The 15,982-nt window shown below is 47.3% G+C and overlaps 1 protein-coding gene across 4 annotated transcripts in view; it reads left to right on the top strand.

The window, feature by feature from the left end:
- LCMT2 (leucine carboxyl methyltransferase 2) overlaps window positions 1-15,721 on the top strand; it is a 164,290-nt gene extending 148,569 nt beyond the window's left edge. For 3 of the 4 annotated variants that reach the window (XM_069640559.1, XM_069640562.1, XM_069640560.1), the window contains one exon: window positions 15,348-15,721. In XM_069640559.1, coding sequence (XP_069496660.1) covers window positions 15,348-15,506 — 159 coding nt within the window. In that variant the 3' untranslated portion in view covers window positions 15,507-15,721. The remainder of the gene's footprint in view (window positions 1-15,347) is intronic. The other variant, XM_069640561.1, reaches the window with a different exon arrangement.
- The last annotated feature ends 261 nt before the right edge of the window (window positions 15,722-15,982 follow it).

The following is a 15,982-nucleotide window of genomic DNA, read 5'->3' as shown; positions in this document are numbered from 1 at the left end:
GGCTGATTTCTGCAACCACTCCGTCGCCACTGGAGTCTTTCCCCTGCCCCCTGAAGCACTCCCTTGTGCTCCCTCTTCTAAAGAAAACCTCTGCCGACCCTGCCTGCCTGGCTACCTATCGTCCAATCTCCATCACTCCTTTCCTGGACAAACTCCTGGAAAAGCTGGTCATCTCTCAGCTTAATCTTCACACCGAATCTGTTGGTTGTCTCCATGACCACCAGTCTGGCTTCAGAGCTGCCAGAAGCACGGAAACTGCTCTCCTGAACATCCATGAAGACCTTGTCTCCAACCTTGATTCCAACACCCCCTGTGTCCTCATCTTACTTGATCTCTCTTCTGCCTTTGACACGGGCAAGCATGGCATCCTGCTCAACCGTCTCTTTGATAACTTGGGTATCACTGATCAGGCCCTGGCTTGGCTCACCTCCTTCCTCTCCAATCGACCCTCCAAGGTCCAACTTGGGTCTTTCCTCTTCTCTATCTCCATCTCTACCTGTGGTGTTCCCCAGGGGTCTAACCTCTCTCCCTGGCTTTTCAACCAATACCTGGCACTTCTTGCCCACCGCATTGCGCCTCTCTGCCCCAACTTTCCGTGCTATGCGGATGACTCAACACATTTTCAGGCTTCCTTCTGCCACCTCTTCTCCTCATCCGCCATCCAGGAGTGGTGTGCCGCCAATGATCTTTGCCTTAATGCCAGTAAGACTGTGATTCTCCTCATCGGCACATCTGCTCCCTCCTTCCATGCAGCTCTCTGGCCGGCCTCTCCTGGACCTCTACTACCTGCTCCCCCCTGTGAGGCTAAAAACCTTGGGGTCATCTTCGACTCCACACTTTCCTTCTCTCCTCACATCTCTGACGTCTCTAAGAAGTCACACTACCAGCTACACCTCCTCAGAGGTATTCTTCCTTTCCTCTCTTTCCCCCAGAAGCTTACTGTATCCAGAGCTCTGGTTCTCTCTAGGCTGGACTACAGCAACAGCCTCTTTCTAAATCTGCCTGCCTCTAATCTCTGCAACTCATCCAAAACAGGACTGCAAGACTTGTCCTTGGCCTCAAGCTCAGGGATCGTATTTCTCTAGGACTGAAATCTCTCCACTGGCTCCCAGTGGCTGCAAGGATTAAGTTAAAAACCCTCTGCATTGTCCACAAGGCTTTCTGGGCCCTGGGGTCTCAATACCTTCAACTCTCTCTTCCTAAATATCTTCCTTCTCGAGCTCTTCGCTCATCCGCCTCCAACTCCCTCAGGGTTAGTCGCTTCTCCAAGCAACGAGTTGGTGGTAGATCTCTTTTTTTTCTGCTGGGGCCTCCCTCTGGAACAGCCTCCCTGCCTCTCTGAAACTTGAGGAGAACCATCTCTAGTTCCGGAAGTATCTCAAGACCTTCCTCTTTGCTTCTGCCTTCTCTCCTCCGCTCCCCTCTTCCCTGCTGAACTCCTGACTTAAACTGCACTGGTCACCAGGCTACCCTCTGCTCTCAGGCCCAGGTCCCCTCCCCACCAGTTGCACACCTGCACTGCCCCCCTGGCAACCTTTGCACTTGGGGACTGTTTCTGTATCCCTACAGCCACTACCAGCACTTGACACCTGATGTCTGCACTTAACGTTGCACTTTCCACCAGCTGGCCGCACTTTATTATTATTTTTCTTTTATCCTATATACTGCACTGCCACCTCTCGTTCCCCCCGCACTTTTCCCCTTCCACCTCCCCTGCACTTGCGCAATCTTTTTTACTGCTAGTGCTGGCATCAGATAATAAATATGCCTGTGCTCCAAAAGCAAGTAGTGCATGATTTCTGCCTCCAGGAGGCGCTTTTGTTTTTCTCAAGAGAAGGATGAAGGCAGGAGCTTCTGTTTTACTTGACAGATTCTTTACTCTATTGTGAACTCTTACATGTAAGAAAGGTTGAATGAGTTTAATTTGTAAATTGTTGAACTAGCAAAATAAGAGGCACTCGAGTTTTCTCTAGTTTGCTGAGAAATTGCCCCAGAAATGTTTTAGTGTACAGGTTTAAGCCACTAAATTGCAAAGTTGCTTCTACATTTTAATAAAAATGCTAACCATTGTACTTTTATGAGCAAACCAAGTTATGCGTAATCCGTGTTATGTTCTTAAAGTAGCAATATGTACGTGCACCCATTAGGGGATCTTATAACATAAGTATTGTATGTTTTTACTTTGTTTCCATGGCTTCAAATGTCCAGAAATCTTACATGATTATGGGTGGCTGCACTGTGGAGGAGAAGGGCGAAATGAAGGATAGTGGGAGGAAATTAGTGGGAAAAAGGCAGTGGACTGTGCGCTTCATAGAGTAGATTATTTGAAAGGATATGGGGGGGTCATTCTGAGGTTGGAGGTAAGGAATTACCGGCACCGGTAAGGGTGCCGATACCGGTAATCCCTTACCTCCGTATTCAGAGGTCCCTTTGCGGGTCCCTCCTTACCTCCTGCTTTTAGCAGGAGTAAAGTACGGGACCCGCAAAGGTACTTCGGAGGTAATTACGGTACCGTAATTTACGGTGCCGTAATTACCTCCTTCCCCATTCCCATTGAGCCCTATGGGGCAGAAATGGGAATGGGGAAGGGCAAAAGGTGAATGGGGAATTACCGGTCCCTCCAACCCTGGAATGGACCGGTAATTACTCCATTCACCATGCCGGATTTGGGACGGTTTTGGAGGCAACCATGGAGCTAATTACTCCATGGTTGGCTCCAAACCCGGAATGAGGCCCAAGGTTTCTCTACTTGAATGTTGATTAAATGAAAGGGAGCTGATGTTTCTTGAAGTATTAACATGTTATGCATTTGCTGTTAATGTGTAAAGATGGTGCTCCTTTTGTGGTTGCTCTTGTTTGGTAGCAGAGCTGTCCCTGGGTCAAGTTGTTGTGGCCCACATGCAAACTACTCTTGATACGTACCTCCAGTCCTCGTGAACAGTGTGAGGACCAAAGCAGACAGAGCGTTTTCATTAGTGAGTTTTACTCAGAAATGATGACTGGTCTAGTGTTATTTGGGTAGGTCCAGGTACCAGACAGTAAACGATCAGTGACTTAAAGGATAGTTCCGGGACTTTTTTTTTATTGTCCCTACGGGTCGGCCATGTGTTTGTAAGCATAAATCGGTAGATCGTAGGAAACTTTCCTATGGACCTTACCCGACTTTTCGCCCATTATCGCACTCGAAATCAGCCTCCATTTTGTGATAATCCTATCATTTCGCCCCATCGACCTGGCTCACCTGCCTTTGCGGCACTAAATCAAATCCCCCGCCCCTGAAACAGACTTTATCAAAACATTCATATTCCCCGCCTCTATCCGTGACGTGACTGAGCTGCGTAGGCAAACGCGCCCAGGCGTCTTCTACGCGACTCCACACAGACCCCGGAAATCAACACAGATCAGCTCACAATACAGCGCACCACAATTCGGAATATGAAACTGTACTTTGAAATCAAACCGCAAGATTGTAAATGTGGTAAAGTACATTTATTTGACATCAAATGTTTAGAGAATATTCAGCGATTTGCATTTTTATTTGCTCATGTTCCAAAAAGTTCGTATTGAGGGAAGCGATGTTCGTGTGCAGTACACAGGGTGTTGGTTTACGATAAAAATAAGCTCTTCGGTCGCACTGATAATCGCATGGCTGTTCCAACAACGAGGCACTAGGCCACCACAACGGTAGGTATGTTGCATCTAACCGTTAGTACCGCGTAAGGGCATACTTGTACTTGGCGATCGTCCCATAAAATGGTCAGGGTGGTAACGTTGTTCACGCGGAGAAGCAACTGGCGGCTGTAGAAGCCGTCCGCCGGTGTCTGGTACTCGTGGCACAGACAGTAGTGAATGATGTACCTAAAAACATAAAAAATGAAATTAGTCTCACCATCAGATCCTTATTAAAATTATTCATTTCATAGCGAGGACAGCGCTACTGGGTGTACACAAGTGTTTAAAGGCGTGGCGAGGCATGGAGGGGGGGGGAGTGGAGTACAAGGTAAGTAGCATAAAATAATAAATAAATAGGGCCAGCTGGTGGCAAGTGCAAGGTAAGTGCAGAACAAGTGCTGGGAAGGGGGGGGCTGTAGGATACTGAGACAGTCCCCCAGTGCAGGGGTTGACAGGGAGGCAGTGCAGGTGGAGAGTGGAAGGGCCCAGGACCGAGGTCGCAGACAGTGGACCAGTTGTAGCAGGGGAGAGGGAGAGAGAAAGCAGAAGCAAAGAGGAAGGTTTTGAGGTACTTCAGTAAAAGCAGATGTTTCTCCTCAAGATAGTGCGCGGTAGAAAACAATATGCCACATAGAACGAACAAGTACAACTGAACCCGTCTTTAAAGCCACTGTATAGTAATGAAATTGCGGTATAAACTCATCAAAAGTTACTTACATTATATTTGCATTTTCCATTGTGTCTCTGTGTAGGGCAGACCCGAAACACCACTCCTTCTTTGCCGACGTTACTTCTTCTAATGAACGTGGCTCATCGTTTAGTTTCTGAAATTTTATTCATTATCTTTTCTTAGTCTTTCGGGATGGTCCCGGCCTGTCAAGGTCAAATCACAATAGAACCTTATACTGGGTCGTGGGCCGTTCCGCCACCCGAGCAAAACATCAAAGCAGCTGACCTTCACTTTGAGCGAGCACACATTTCTAGTTTGGGCCTGCAACATGAGGAGACTCGAGAGAACAGACAATCAAATTACAATCATTTAAACCGTGATGTGTATTTCTCAATGAGCTCTGCTTTAGGTGGACATGGAACAGAGGCAATGTTGGGTGGCAATGCAGTTGTCCCCTGCATAGGTTCGTTCACCACTCCATGTATGTGCCTATCGAGGACATCTACGATAAGTCTCTCAATAAACTCATATTGCATATCCTCAAACACTGGTTTGATCACCCATTGTTTACTTCTTTTAGTGAAGGCCTTATTGTAGCGAAGCGTCCCTAAAGTTCCGGTCGTCCTACTTTGTTGACGGCCAACATTATGGTTATGTGCCAAGACCGCTAGAAGAGTCCGATTTATCATGCCTTCCATGCCAAAATGCAATCTTTTGGGCCTGTACTTTAGGCACATATTGTGGAACACCTCCAAATCTCCTGTGTGGCAGAATTCCGTGAGTCCCCTCAAATCTCTTGTTATAGTTTTATCAAATACAATCTTTTCAATGGCCTTGTGAGTGGGTGATGAAGGAATCAACCACTTCTTCTTCCGTGCCTCCTCTGTGGACAAATGGCCATGTTCACATTTGTGGAAATGTTCATTTGTCGACCATCGATGTACGTTGCTACAGTGCAACATTACTGACCGCCATTTTTCCAGTAGAATTTCCAACGACCCTTCACATGTTTTTGAGCTCCACCAAAGATGGTTGCTGATTGACTTGGACCACTGTGAAATACCTTGCATATCTTTTTTTTTTCCTGCAGCCGACAATTTTTTATTGATTGTTTTTGCAAGATGCCATACGTCAAATTGGTGATTTATATTTTTGTACTCTTCTCTCATTGTCTTGGCAATTGAAACGTGTCTGTCCGTGGCTATCAGGTCGATCACCATTCCCCGCGATTGTAGTTCTTGCAATGATGCTACAAAGCCAACTTTCTCCATGGCCACTGAGGATGTACTTTGTGACACCTGCACGACCACCGAACTCACAATTTTCTTACTTTCCATGTCCTGAAAGTGGTAGGTGCAGTACTTGGCTGAAAATCCTGGGCTGTCGCACTGTCCATCACCGGCTAGCCTGAAGCGTTTGCCCGCGAATGTACTTTCCATTGACATTTTTTCCATTCTCCAAGCTTCGCTGATGGCTGGAAATAGATAATCGGTTTGGTATTTGTAGAACTGAGTTTTCGCAATGAAATGGATTCCCACAAACTGAAAGAAATACTGTAACTTTTTAAAACTTGAACCACTAAAAAGTGCGGCCGCTGCACAAAGTAGATTGCCTGCTGGCAGTTGCCCCAGCATGGGTTGTGCAGACCATGCGAACGGATGATATTGTGTACAGGTGGCATGTATTTTAAGGTTAGTGCCTCGAATTGCACGAGTCACATTAATCAATGGCTCCCCACATACTTCCCCACCAACCCAATGCCCACATTTCATCATCATCATAATATCCATCAAACAGCTATCGAATACAATGAATTTGGCCTCTTTCCTTATACTGTCACTCTGCATCCCAGCTGGTTCGGCCTGTAACGTTGAGGACATGTCACTCGCATGAAAGGTACAATCTCTGATATCGTCTTCCGCTATGCTGAGTGATATTGATGGTGTTTCATTGTCGTCCATGTCATTCTCTTCCACTGCAACAACTGTTCCTTGTCCGGAGATGGGAGAAAAAAACAATGTCTTCAACTTTCGCGCGCTCTTATTTTTTGCGGGTGTGGATTCTGTGAATTGATCTCCGACTGCATCCAAACTACCAGGAGGACATTCACTATCAATGGCTGGTGGTGGTATAGCTCCGTTGTCAATCACTTCATATTCTTCCCATTGGCACGATGCATCTCCAGTCTCAAGTCCCTGCCAAAAGGTTTGACAAGCAACATCTCTCGTTCGCTTCACTGTCTGTGTAGATCTAGTTCTTACACCCACTCGCAACTAGAGGACAGATTAGAAAAGGGATGTTCAGTTTAAACACAACTTACAGTATTGAACTATTGACAGTGAAAGACAACATAATATAGTGACCGGGACACTAACCTTCTTTTGCTTTCTTTTCTTTGGAACTTTCTTGCCTCGAACTTCAACATCTGGACGCTGTTGCTCCGACTCGTGTGTGCATGTCTCCACTTCCTCTCGCGCTGCAACGACTATATTTTCATGATAAGCACATCCATCACTCACTGAGGCTCCATCGACTCCCTGAAACATAGAACTTTCATTAGTATGTATAATAATATTGAAAACACAAAATGTACTTGGGGACCAATACCCATACGTACATCTCAATAGCAAAACACGAATGAACGCATTGTGTAGAACATTCAAACGACAATAGTTCACGCATTGTTGATCTAGTTAGATTGAACTGTCAAGATCCATACCTCGGGCTCCGCATAGACTTCCATTGATGATATTATTGAAGATGACGCTTCAGCAACTCCCTGAAACACAGTAATTGCATTAGTATGGTTTTCTATTTTGTTTAAAAGAACATAAACTTTCTGCAGGCGTCAACGGCTCATCTAAATAGACCTGCACAAATGATCAGTTGTCTAAAATAAATAATGGATATCTAAATATTATTCGATTTGCTCCATCGTTGGAAGTGTCACCACCCAGAGATCTGCATCAACTACTAGGGGTGATGTTCTTGTTGAAGAAGCTCCGTCAGCTCCCTGAAACATAGTACTTGCGTTAATAAAGAAGGAAGTATAGCGGATGTAATCACGTCATTTGATCTCGCATGATTGATCTGTCAGTATCCATACCTCGAAATGCATAAGAACATCAAGGGACGATGTAACTGCGGTGCACACTTCTGCAAGCTGTTGCGCCGACCCGTAACTGCATGCTCCCCCTTCTTCTTGGACTAATGCTCCATCGACTCCCTGAAACATAGGACTTTCATTAGTAATGAACACAATATTGAAAAAAGAAGACACATAGGAGGGCGACGACAGAAGGACATACCAATGGCTAAAAACGAAAGAAACATTGTGTGTAACAATCACGCTACAAGAATGCAAGATCTGATGATCTCCATCGATGGAACTGTCCGGAAACGTACCTCGAGCATCTGAGTGACATCTACGGTTGTCGTCAATGCGTTGGACTCCTCAGCATCTCCCTGAAAGACAGTACTTGCATTATTTTGGATAACAATAATTATAACTGAAAACAAAGACTAGAGGACGAGTACTGTGGTGTACCATTAGGTAAAATAATTACACGATCAATTAAAACTATTGATTTACATGCCTAAAACAAGTCAGTGTCAGAATAGCTAAGTAAGATTACCCGATAGGCGCTTGAAGTGGCTGATGACTGCAATAACGACACGGATGGAGAATCTTCCGCCTTCATATTGAGTGGATACATAAATGGGGAAATTATTGTTAGCTAATGCTACACACTACCGCAATGCCGAGAGATAAATACGTAAACTTGACTCACCAGTGGAGGGATGTGGACGAATAGAGTGGGAATAGCGGTTGAGAGCAATTTTCGCCTCGCTCGCGGTGTTTTCTTCTTTATTAGCAATGATGTGGAGTACATGTCTGGGCTAAAGTGCCTGCTGTAGATGCGGTATCGATCACCCCTCTTGTCCGCAAAGACTTCTAGGACTCTACTTTCTAGCTCAGAGGCTGGATATCCGCAATATCGGACCCATTCTCTTATCTGATCTATTGTCTTAGGGAAAACATGCATTATAGTACCTTCAGATTTGTTATGGGTCTTCGAAGGGCAACCGCCAATGGAACAGGCAGGCATTATGGAAAGTTCTGAAAAGTAAAGATCAACAATTCTCTATGAATACCAATGTGTTAAAACATTAAATGACACATAAAAGGTTCAATGCAAGGTCCGTTTTGGTTCTTGGAACTATACACGTTATTCACATGCGGATAAGTATTTCAATAACTTTCAAAAAATAGAAAAAGTAATTTGACTAAACTCAGAACATGTGACTAGTTCCTTGCATGTACTGTCGTGAACGAAAAGAAAACATGGATGCAATTTGATGACTACTAGCAAATAGATATAAATTAAAAAATTGGACGCAAAATGATTATGGTACATGGACTTACCTTGACGAACAAACAGTTAGATGCAGGGATCAGAGTAGTTTCTTGTCGTAGAACAGGGAGCAGTTCACAGGTTGCAAACTGACGAGTTTGCTCAAAGTGGTCACGGAAGTTCACAGAGACGAAGAGCAGATAACCAGCACCTTCACGGGTTGACTAGCAAAGCGCAAAGAAGTTCTCATTAGAAATATGAAGTGGGTTATAAAGAATTCGAAACAGGGGTGTGTTTGTGAATGAATGACGTGTATATGTCGTGGCATTATGCGGATTGCAGGGGGGCGTCCAGCGTGAGGGGGGATGCTTGGCAGGAGACACGGGGTCTGGAGGTAGACATGGGAACAACAACCCATGCTCTATAGACCCCTTTGAAGTGTACATGGTCTTTGGCACCTCTTGGCCTTTATCGCTCCCTGACGGCTCCACTTGCCAGCAGCGCAAGTACCCTGGTGCGAACTGCCTTTGATAGGGCGGGGGGTGGATCGGGGCGGTGGTCGTGCAGACAAGACACAGGAAGACTCGTGAATGGAGACACACTTATGTGGATTGCAGGGGGGCGTCCAGCGTGAGGGGGGATGCTTGGCAGGAGACACGGGGTCTGGAGGTAGACATGGGAACAACAACCCATGCTCTATAGACCACTTTGAAGTGTACATGGTCTTTGGCACCTCTTGGCCTTTATCGCTCCCTGACAGCTCCACTTGCCAGCAGCGCAAGTACCCTGGTGCGAACTGCCTTTGATAGGGCGGGGGGTGGATCGGGGCGGTGGTCGTGCAGACAAGACACAGGAAGACTCGTGAATGGAGACACACTTATGTGGATTGCAGGGGGGCGTCCAGCGTGAGGGGGGATGCTTGGCAGGAGACACGGGGTCTGGAGGTAGACATGGGAACAACAACCCATGCTCTATAGACCACTTTGAAGTGTACATGGTCTTTGGCACCTCTTGGCCTTTATCGCTCCCTGACAGCTCCACTTGCCAGCAGCGCAAGTACCCTGGTGCGAACTGCCTTTGATAGGGCGGGGGGTGGATCGGGGCGGTGGTCATGCAGACAAGACACAGGAAGACTCGTGAATGGAGACACACTTATGTGGATTGCAGGGGGGCGTCCAGCGTGAGGGGGGATGCTTGGCAGGAGACACGGGGTCTGGAGGTAGACATGGGAACAACAACCCATGCTCTATAGACCACTTTGAAGTGTACATGGTCTTTGGCACCTCTTGGCCTTTATCGCTCCCTGACAGCTCCACTTGCCAGCAGCGCAAGTACCCTGGTGCGAACTGCCTTTGATAGGGCGGGGGGTGGATCGGGGCGGTGGTCGTGCAGACAAGACCCGTTTGCCGCAGGGCCTCACCAAGGAGAGGCCATCTAACTGAATGTAAGAGGATGGCTGCAGGATCTACTACATGGAAGGCAGGGGGGTGAGTTTATAAATACCTCACCCTCCCAGGAGAATATATGGGGGTCATCTCTGTACCCGGTGCCCAAAAAGAGGATTTATTATGATCAACCATATTTATTATTTACCTATAACCATGTTTTGTATCAATAAAATCCAACAGCTTTTTATTGCCAACGCTTGATGCCAACCCACAAAATAATATATGTATGACTGCTGCATATATGGGTTCAACGGTTATGTGGATTGAAGGTGTGCGGCCAGCGTGAGGGAGGATGCTGGCCGGAGACATGTGGTGTGACAAGACAAGGCACTGGAAGGCTATTCAACGGAGACACACTAGATTCATTTAAAAAATCAAAACAACCATTGTTAAAATATATGTTGGGCTTTATTTTAGATTTTAATTAAACATAAATAATAAACATTACACATTGTAAAGTTGAGGTTGCAGCACATCGAGGGAAAATCCGCGGTATTGTCCACTGTCACTGGGGAAATGTTGTCTAATGGCAAGTACCGCACAGGCAGGTATTACTCTCCGAACGCGGTGTCCGAGCCTCCCGTGAAGCCACCAAGTGAAGCAACGATAGGCCACCAGCCTGTACCACCTGTGAAAAAAAAAGATGCAAACTGTATTAAACTGACCAAACTTTCTTATCAATGTCGATTCAGGTAACGCATGTCATTTTTCTTAGAAAAAAATTATATCTAGAAAATGCACTATATGGAACCAATTTACATGCGTTCGAATGATATGTAAATGTAATTTTATATGTGGGAGACGACCATGAAATAGTAGTGGCATCACTGACATCACAAACAGAGTATACTTACTCGTTACTCGGATTACGCGGACGAACAGTGCCACGAAGTTCGTGCATAAGCACCATCATCATCCTCAACACGGTACGTGAGAGGCAGGCTTCCCTGAACTCTGGCAGCTCGGTGATGCATTGCGGACTTTGCTCGCCTTCCTGCAGACTTTGCTCGCTTTCCGAAATGTAGGCCAAGCACCCGGAATTTTCACGGCAGCAGCAGTTCTCCTCCTCAGTTGGCATTAGCTCGCACCGATTGCACGTGCACCAGGTGGAGACGCCGTCCATGCGACATGGTCCAGGCTCTTCATCCGTTGACTGGTCCTCCCAACTGCCGTCCGAATCCCCATCGTTTTCGCGTGCTTGCCTTTCCAGTAGTTCCTCCTCGGTGTACTCGGGCTCGTACATATACGGCATTATTGTGGCCATTGTGCGGTAAAGATAGTAAAATAATTTACAGAGATGGTACAGGTGTTCACACAGGCTACAAGCGGCGAAGGTAGCTGACCAGAGCACTGAAACGAGTCACAGAATACTCAAAGTAACACAGAGAGAGGAATGGAATCGAAAATCTTCTGCTGTATGTTGTGAAACGGTCTGTTTATACTTATTGGGGAAAGAGGCGTCCTGCCATTTCCATGGCAACACGTCAATAGCTGAGGCGCAGCGATTGTTGACACGAGACGTGCTTGAAATGGGCAGTACGCGTCTGCTGATGTCAGGCTCAGGGGCGGGGGATTTGATTTAGTGCCGCAAAGGCAGGTGAGCCAGGTCGATGGGGCGAAATGATAGGATTATCACAAAATGGAGGCTGATTTCGAGTGCGATAATGGGCGAAAAGTCGGGTAAGGTCCATAGGAAAGTTTCCTACGATCTACCGATTTATGCTTACAAACACATGGCCGACCCGTAGGGACAATAAAAAAAAAGTCCCGGAACTATCCTTTAAGGTGTTATTAGGTTTAAAAAGATCAGTCTGGCAGTTGTGGTAAATCAAAAGTAGTGCTCTTCCAGCTAAGGATATTCTTATGCCATGCCAGTTAGGGATATTCTTATGCCCAGCCAGCTAGGGGTATTTTTATGCCCTGCCAAATTGGGATATTCTTATGCCCAGCCAGCTAGGGGTATTTTTATGCCCTGCCAAATAGGGATATTTTTATGACCGGCCAGCTATGGCTATTCTTATGCCTGGCTAGCTAGGGATATTCTGATGTCCGGCCAGCTAGGGGTATTCTGATGCCCTGCCAGCTATGGATAGTCTTATGCCTGGCCAGCTAGGGATATTCTTATGCCCTGCCCGGCCAGCTAGGGGTATTCTTATTCCCGGCCAGCTAGGGGTATTCTTATTCCCGGCCAGCTAGGGGTATTCTTATTCCCGGCCAGCTAGGGGTATTCTTATGCCCTGCCAGCTATGGATAGTCTTATGTCCCGTCAGCGAGGGATTCTTATGTCCTACCAGCTAGGGTTATTCTTATGCCCGGCCAGCCTGGGGTATTCTTATGCCCGGCCAGCCTTGGGTATTCTTATGCCCGGCCAGCCTTGGGTATTCTTTTGCCCTGCCAGCTACGGGTATTCTTTTGCCCTGCCAGCTACTGGTATTCTTTTGCCCTGCCAGCTAGGGGTATTCTTATGCCCTGCCAGCTAGGGGTATTCTTATTCCCTGCCAGCTACGGGTATTCTTTTGCCCGGCCAGCTAGGGGTATTCTAATGCCCTGTCACCTAGGGGTATTCTAATGCCCTGTCACCTAGGGGTATTCCTATGCCCGGTCACCTAGGGGTATTCTTATGCCCGGCCATCTAGGGATATTCTTATGCCCGGCCATCTAGGGATATTCTTATGCCCGGCCAGCTAGGGGTATTCGTATGGCCTGCCAACTCGGGGTATTCTTATGGCCTGCCAACTAGGGGTATTCTTATACCCTGCCAGCTAGGGGCATTCTTATGCCCGGTCATCTAGGGATATTCTTATGCCCTGCCAGCTAGGGGTATTCTTATGGCCTGCCAACTAGGAGTATTCTTATGCCCGGCCAGCTAGAGGTATTCTAATGCCCTGTCAACTAGGGGTATTCTTATGCCCTGCCAGCTAGGGGTATTATGGCCTGCCAGTTAGGGGTATTCTTATGGCCTGCCAGCTAGGGGTATTCTTATGGCCTGCCAGCTAGGGGTATTCTTATGGCCTGCCAACTAGGGGTATTCTTATGGCCTGCCAACTAGGGGTATTCTTATGGCCTGCCAACTAGGGGTATTCTTATGGCCTGCCAGCTAGGGGTATTCTTATGCCCTGCCATCTAGGGATATTCCTATGCCCTGCCAGTTAGGGGTATTATGGCCTGCCAGCTAGGGGTATTCTTATGCCCTGCCAGCTAGGGGTATTCTCATGCCCGGTCATCTAGGGATATTCTTATGCCCTGCCAGCTAGGGGTATTCTTATGCCCTGCCAGCTAGGGGTATTCTTATGCCCTGCCAGCTAGGGGTATTCTTATGCCCTGCCAGCACGAGGTATTCTTATGCCCTGCCAGCACAGGGTATTCTTATGCCCGGCCATCGAGGGATATTCTTATGCCCGGCCATCGAGGGGTATTCTTATGCCCTGCCAATGAGGGGTATTCTTATGCCCGGCCAGCTAGGGGTATTCTTATGCCCGGCCAGCTAGGGGTATATTCTTATGCCATGCCAGCTAGAGGTATATTCTTATGCCATGCCAGCTAGCGGTATATTCTTATGCCCTGCCAGCTAGAGGTATATTCTTATGCCCTGCCAGCTAGAGGTATATTCTTATGCCCTGCCAGCGAGGGGTATTCTTATGCCTGGCCAGCGAGGGGTATTCATATGCCCTGCCAGCGAGGGATATTTGTATTGCCCGAATGACCTGGGCCAATGCATGGAGCAATCCTTAGCCCATTTTGGACCGCTTCCAAGAAAGTGTGGCCGCAAGCAGTCAAGCCAGAAGGGATTTCTTGAAGCGTGGCTCTGTTATATGTGGGCACATTGTTGATTGCCTATTAATAATAATAAAATTATTATTGTATTTATTGAGCACAGACCTAGCTTCGAGAAGCAACGGAGCACTTTACAGAGGTATACAATACGAATACATAACGGAGCACTTTACAGACGTAAACAAAAGTACAGGTCCATAATGGAGCGCTTTTCAGCAGTAACAGAACAGCTATACAACAGGCAGGTGGGATGCAGAGGAGGGGTACAGCTGTACAAGGTGGTGGGGAGAAGAGGGGCAGGGTCTAGCAAGTCAGGAGGCGCAGGGGGCCATTACATGGCCTAGGTATTGAGACTGAGAGATTCCTTGAAGAGGTGGGTCTTGATTTCTTTTCTGAATCGTAGGAGTGTGGGGGCGAGTATGAGTTAATTCACAATATATTCTCTTGCTATATGTGAGCACGATAGTGGTAGAATGCTGTAGGTATGCACATTGTTGGTCGACAGCCCTATGCGAGCACAATGTTGGGGGACTGCTGTAGGTGGGCACATTGTTGGTCGACAGCCCTATGCGAGCACAATGTTGGCTGACTGCTGTAGGTGGGCACATTGTTGGTAGCCAGCCCTATGTGAGCACAATGTTGGGGGACTGCTGTAGGTGGGCACAATGTTGGGGGACTGCTGTAGGTGGGCACATTGTTGGTAGACAGCCCTATGTGAGCACAATGTTGGGGGACTGCTGTAGGTGGGCACAATGTTGGGGGACTGCTGTAGGTGGGCACATTGTTGGTAGACAGCCCTGTGTGAGCACAATGTTGGTGGACTGCTGTAGGTGGGCACAATGTTGGGGGACTGCTGTAGGTGGGCACATTGTTGGTAGACAGCCCTATATGAGCACAATATTTTGGGACTGCTGTAGGTGGGCACATTGTTGGTAGACAGACCGATGTGAGCACAATGTTGGACTGCTGTACGTGGGCACATTGTTGGTAGACGGCCCTATGTGAGCACAATGTTGAGGGACTGCTGTAGGTGGGCACATTGTTGGTAGACAGCCCTGTTTGAGCACAATGTTGGGGGACTGCTGTAGGTGTGCACATTGTTGGTAGACAGCCCTATGTGAGCACAATGTTGGGGGACTGCTGTAGGTGGGCACATTGTTGGTAGCCAGCCCTATGTGAGCACAATGTTGGGGGACTGCTGTAGGTGGGCACATTGTTGGTAGACAGCCCTATGTGAGCACAATGTTGGGGGACTGCTGTAGGTGGGCACATTGTTGGTAGGTGGCCCTGTGTGAGCACAATGTTGGCTGACTTCTGTAGGTGGGCACATTGTTGGTAGACAGCCCTATGTGAGCACAATGTTGGGGGACTGCTGTAGGTGGGCACATTGTTGAACCAGTTAAAATATTCTCTATTCTTCTTTTACAGACGTCGCTCGAGTGGCCGCTGATGCTTCACAATCACAGCAGTGTCCTCCTTCCAGATGAAAAGTCGCTGCTTGTGTTGGGCGGCGGTGGGAACTGCTTTTCTTTTGGGACCCATCTGAACCGTCAACCAGTATTATTGGACCTGGTGGAGATCTTGTGAGCCCTGATGGAATGGAAAGGCGTGGGACTGTTGAAGAAAGGTGCACATATTTTATTGGTGGCATTGGGCACTGTCCTGCCCTCTGTAGAGTCTGAAACATGGCATCCTAATGTTCTTACTGGATGTGATGGATCTGATGTGCGCTGTGAAATCCTGAGTCTGACAGATGCTTGATCTTTTGAGGTCTAATAAAGAGAATACATTTACAAGTGCAATTAGTAAATCTTTCTATATCTGGACTTTAGTGCTCCCTATGCCTGTCTTAACTATTTCAGGATTGCGCTACTAGGCCTATAATGTATCAGACCCAGTGGCGGCATGGTCAGCAGGATGTGTGTGACAAATTGGATTCTGCCCTGCAGAAGTACAAGGAGGAGTAGGGGATAACATGCCCACTTACATTGCTCCAAAGCAAGAGTCCTCACACTCATAAAGGTAAAACTGGCCCAGTTAAGAGATATACCTCCTTCGCCTTT

The sequence above is a fragment of the Ambystoma mexicanum genome, chromosome 7q, assembly GCF_040938575.1.
Source record: "Ambystoma mexicanum isolate Mex_15411 chromosome 7q, UKY_AmexF1_1, whole genome shotgun sequence".
In the NCBI taxonomy this organism is placed as follows: domain Eukaryota; kingdom Metazoa; phylum Chordata; class Amphibia; order Caudata; family Ambystomatidae; genus Ambystoma; species Ambystoma mexicanum.
The sequence above is the reverse complement of the archived record's forward strand: the minus strand, read 5'-3'. Positions and strand labels throughout refer to the sequence as shown.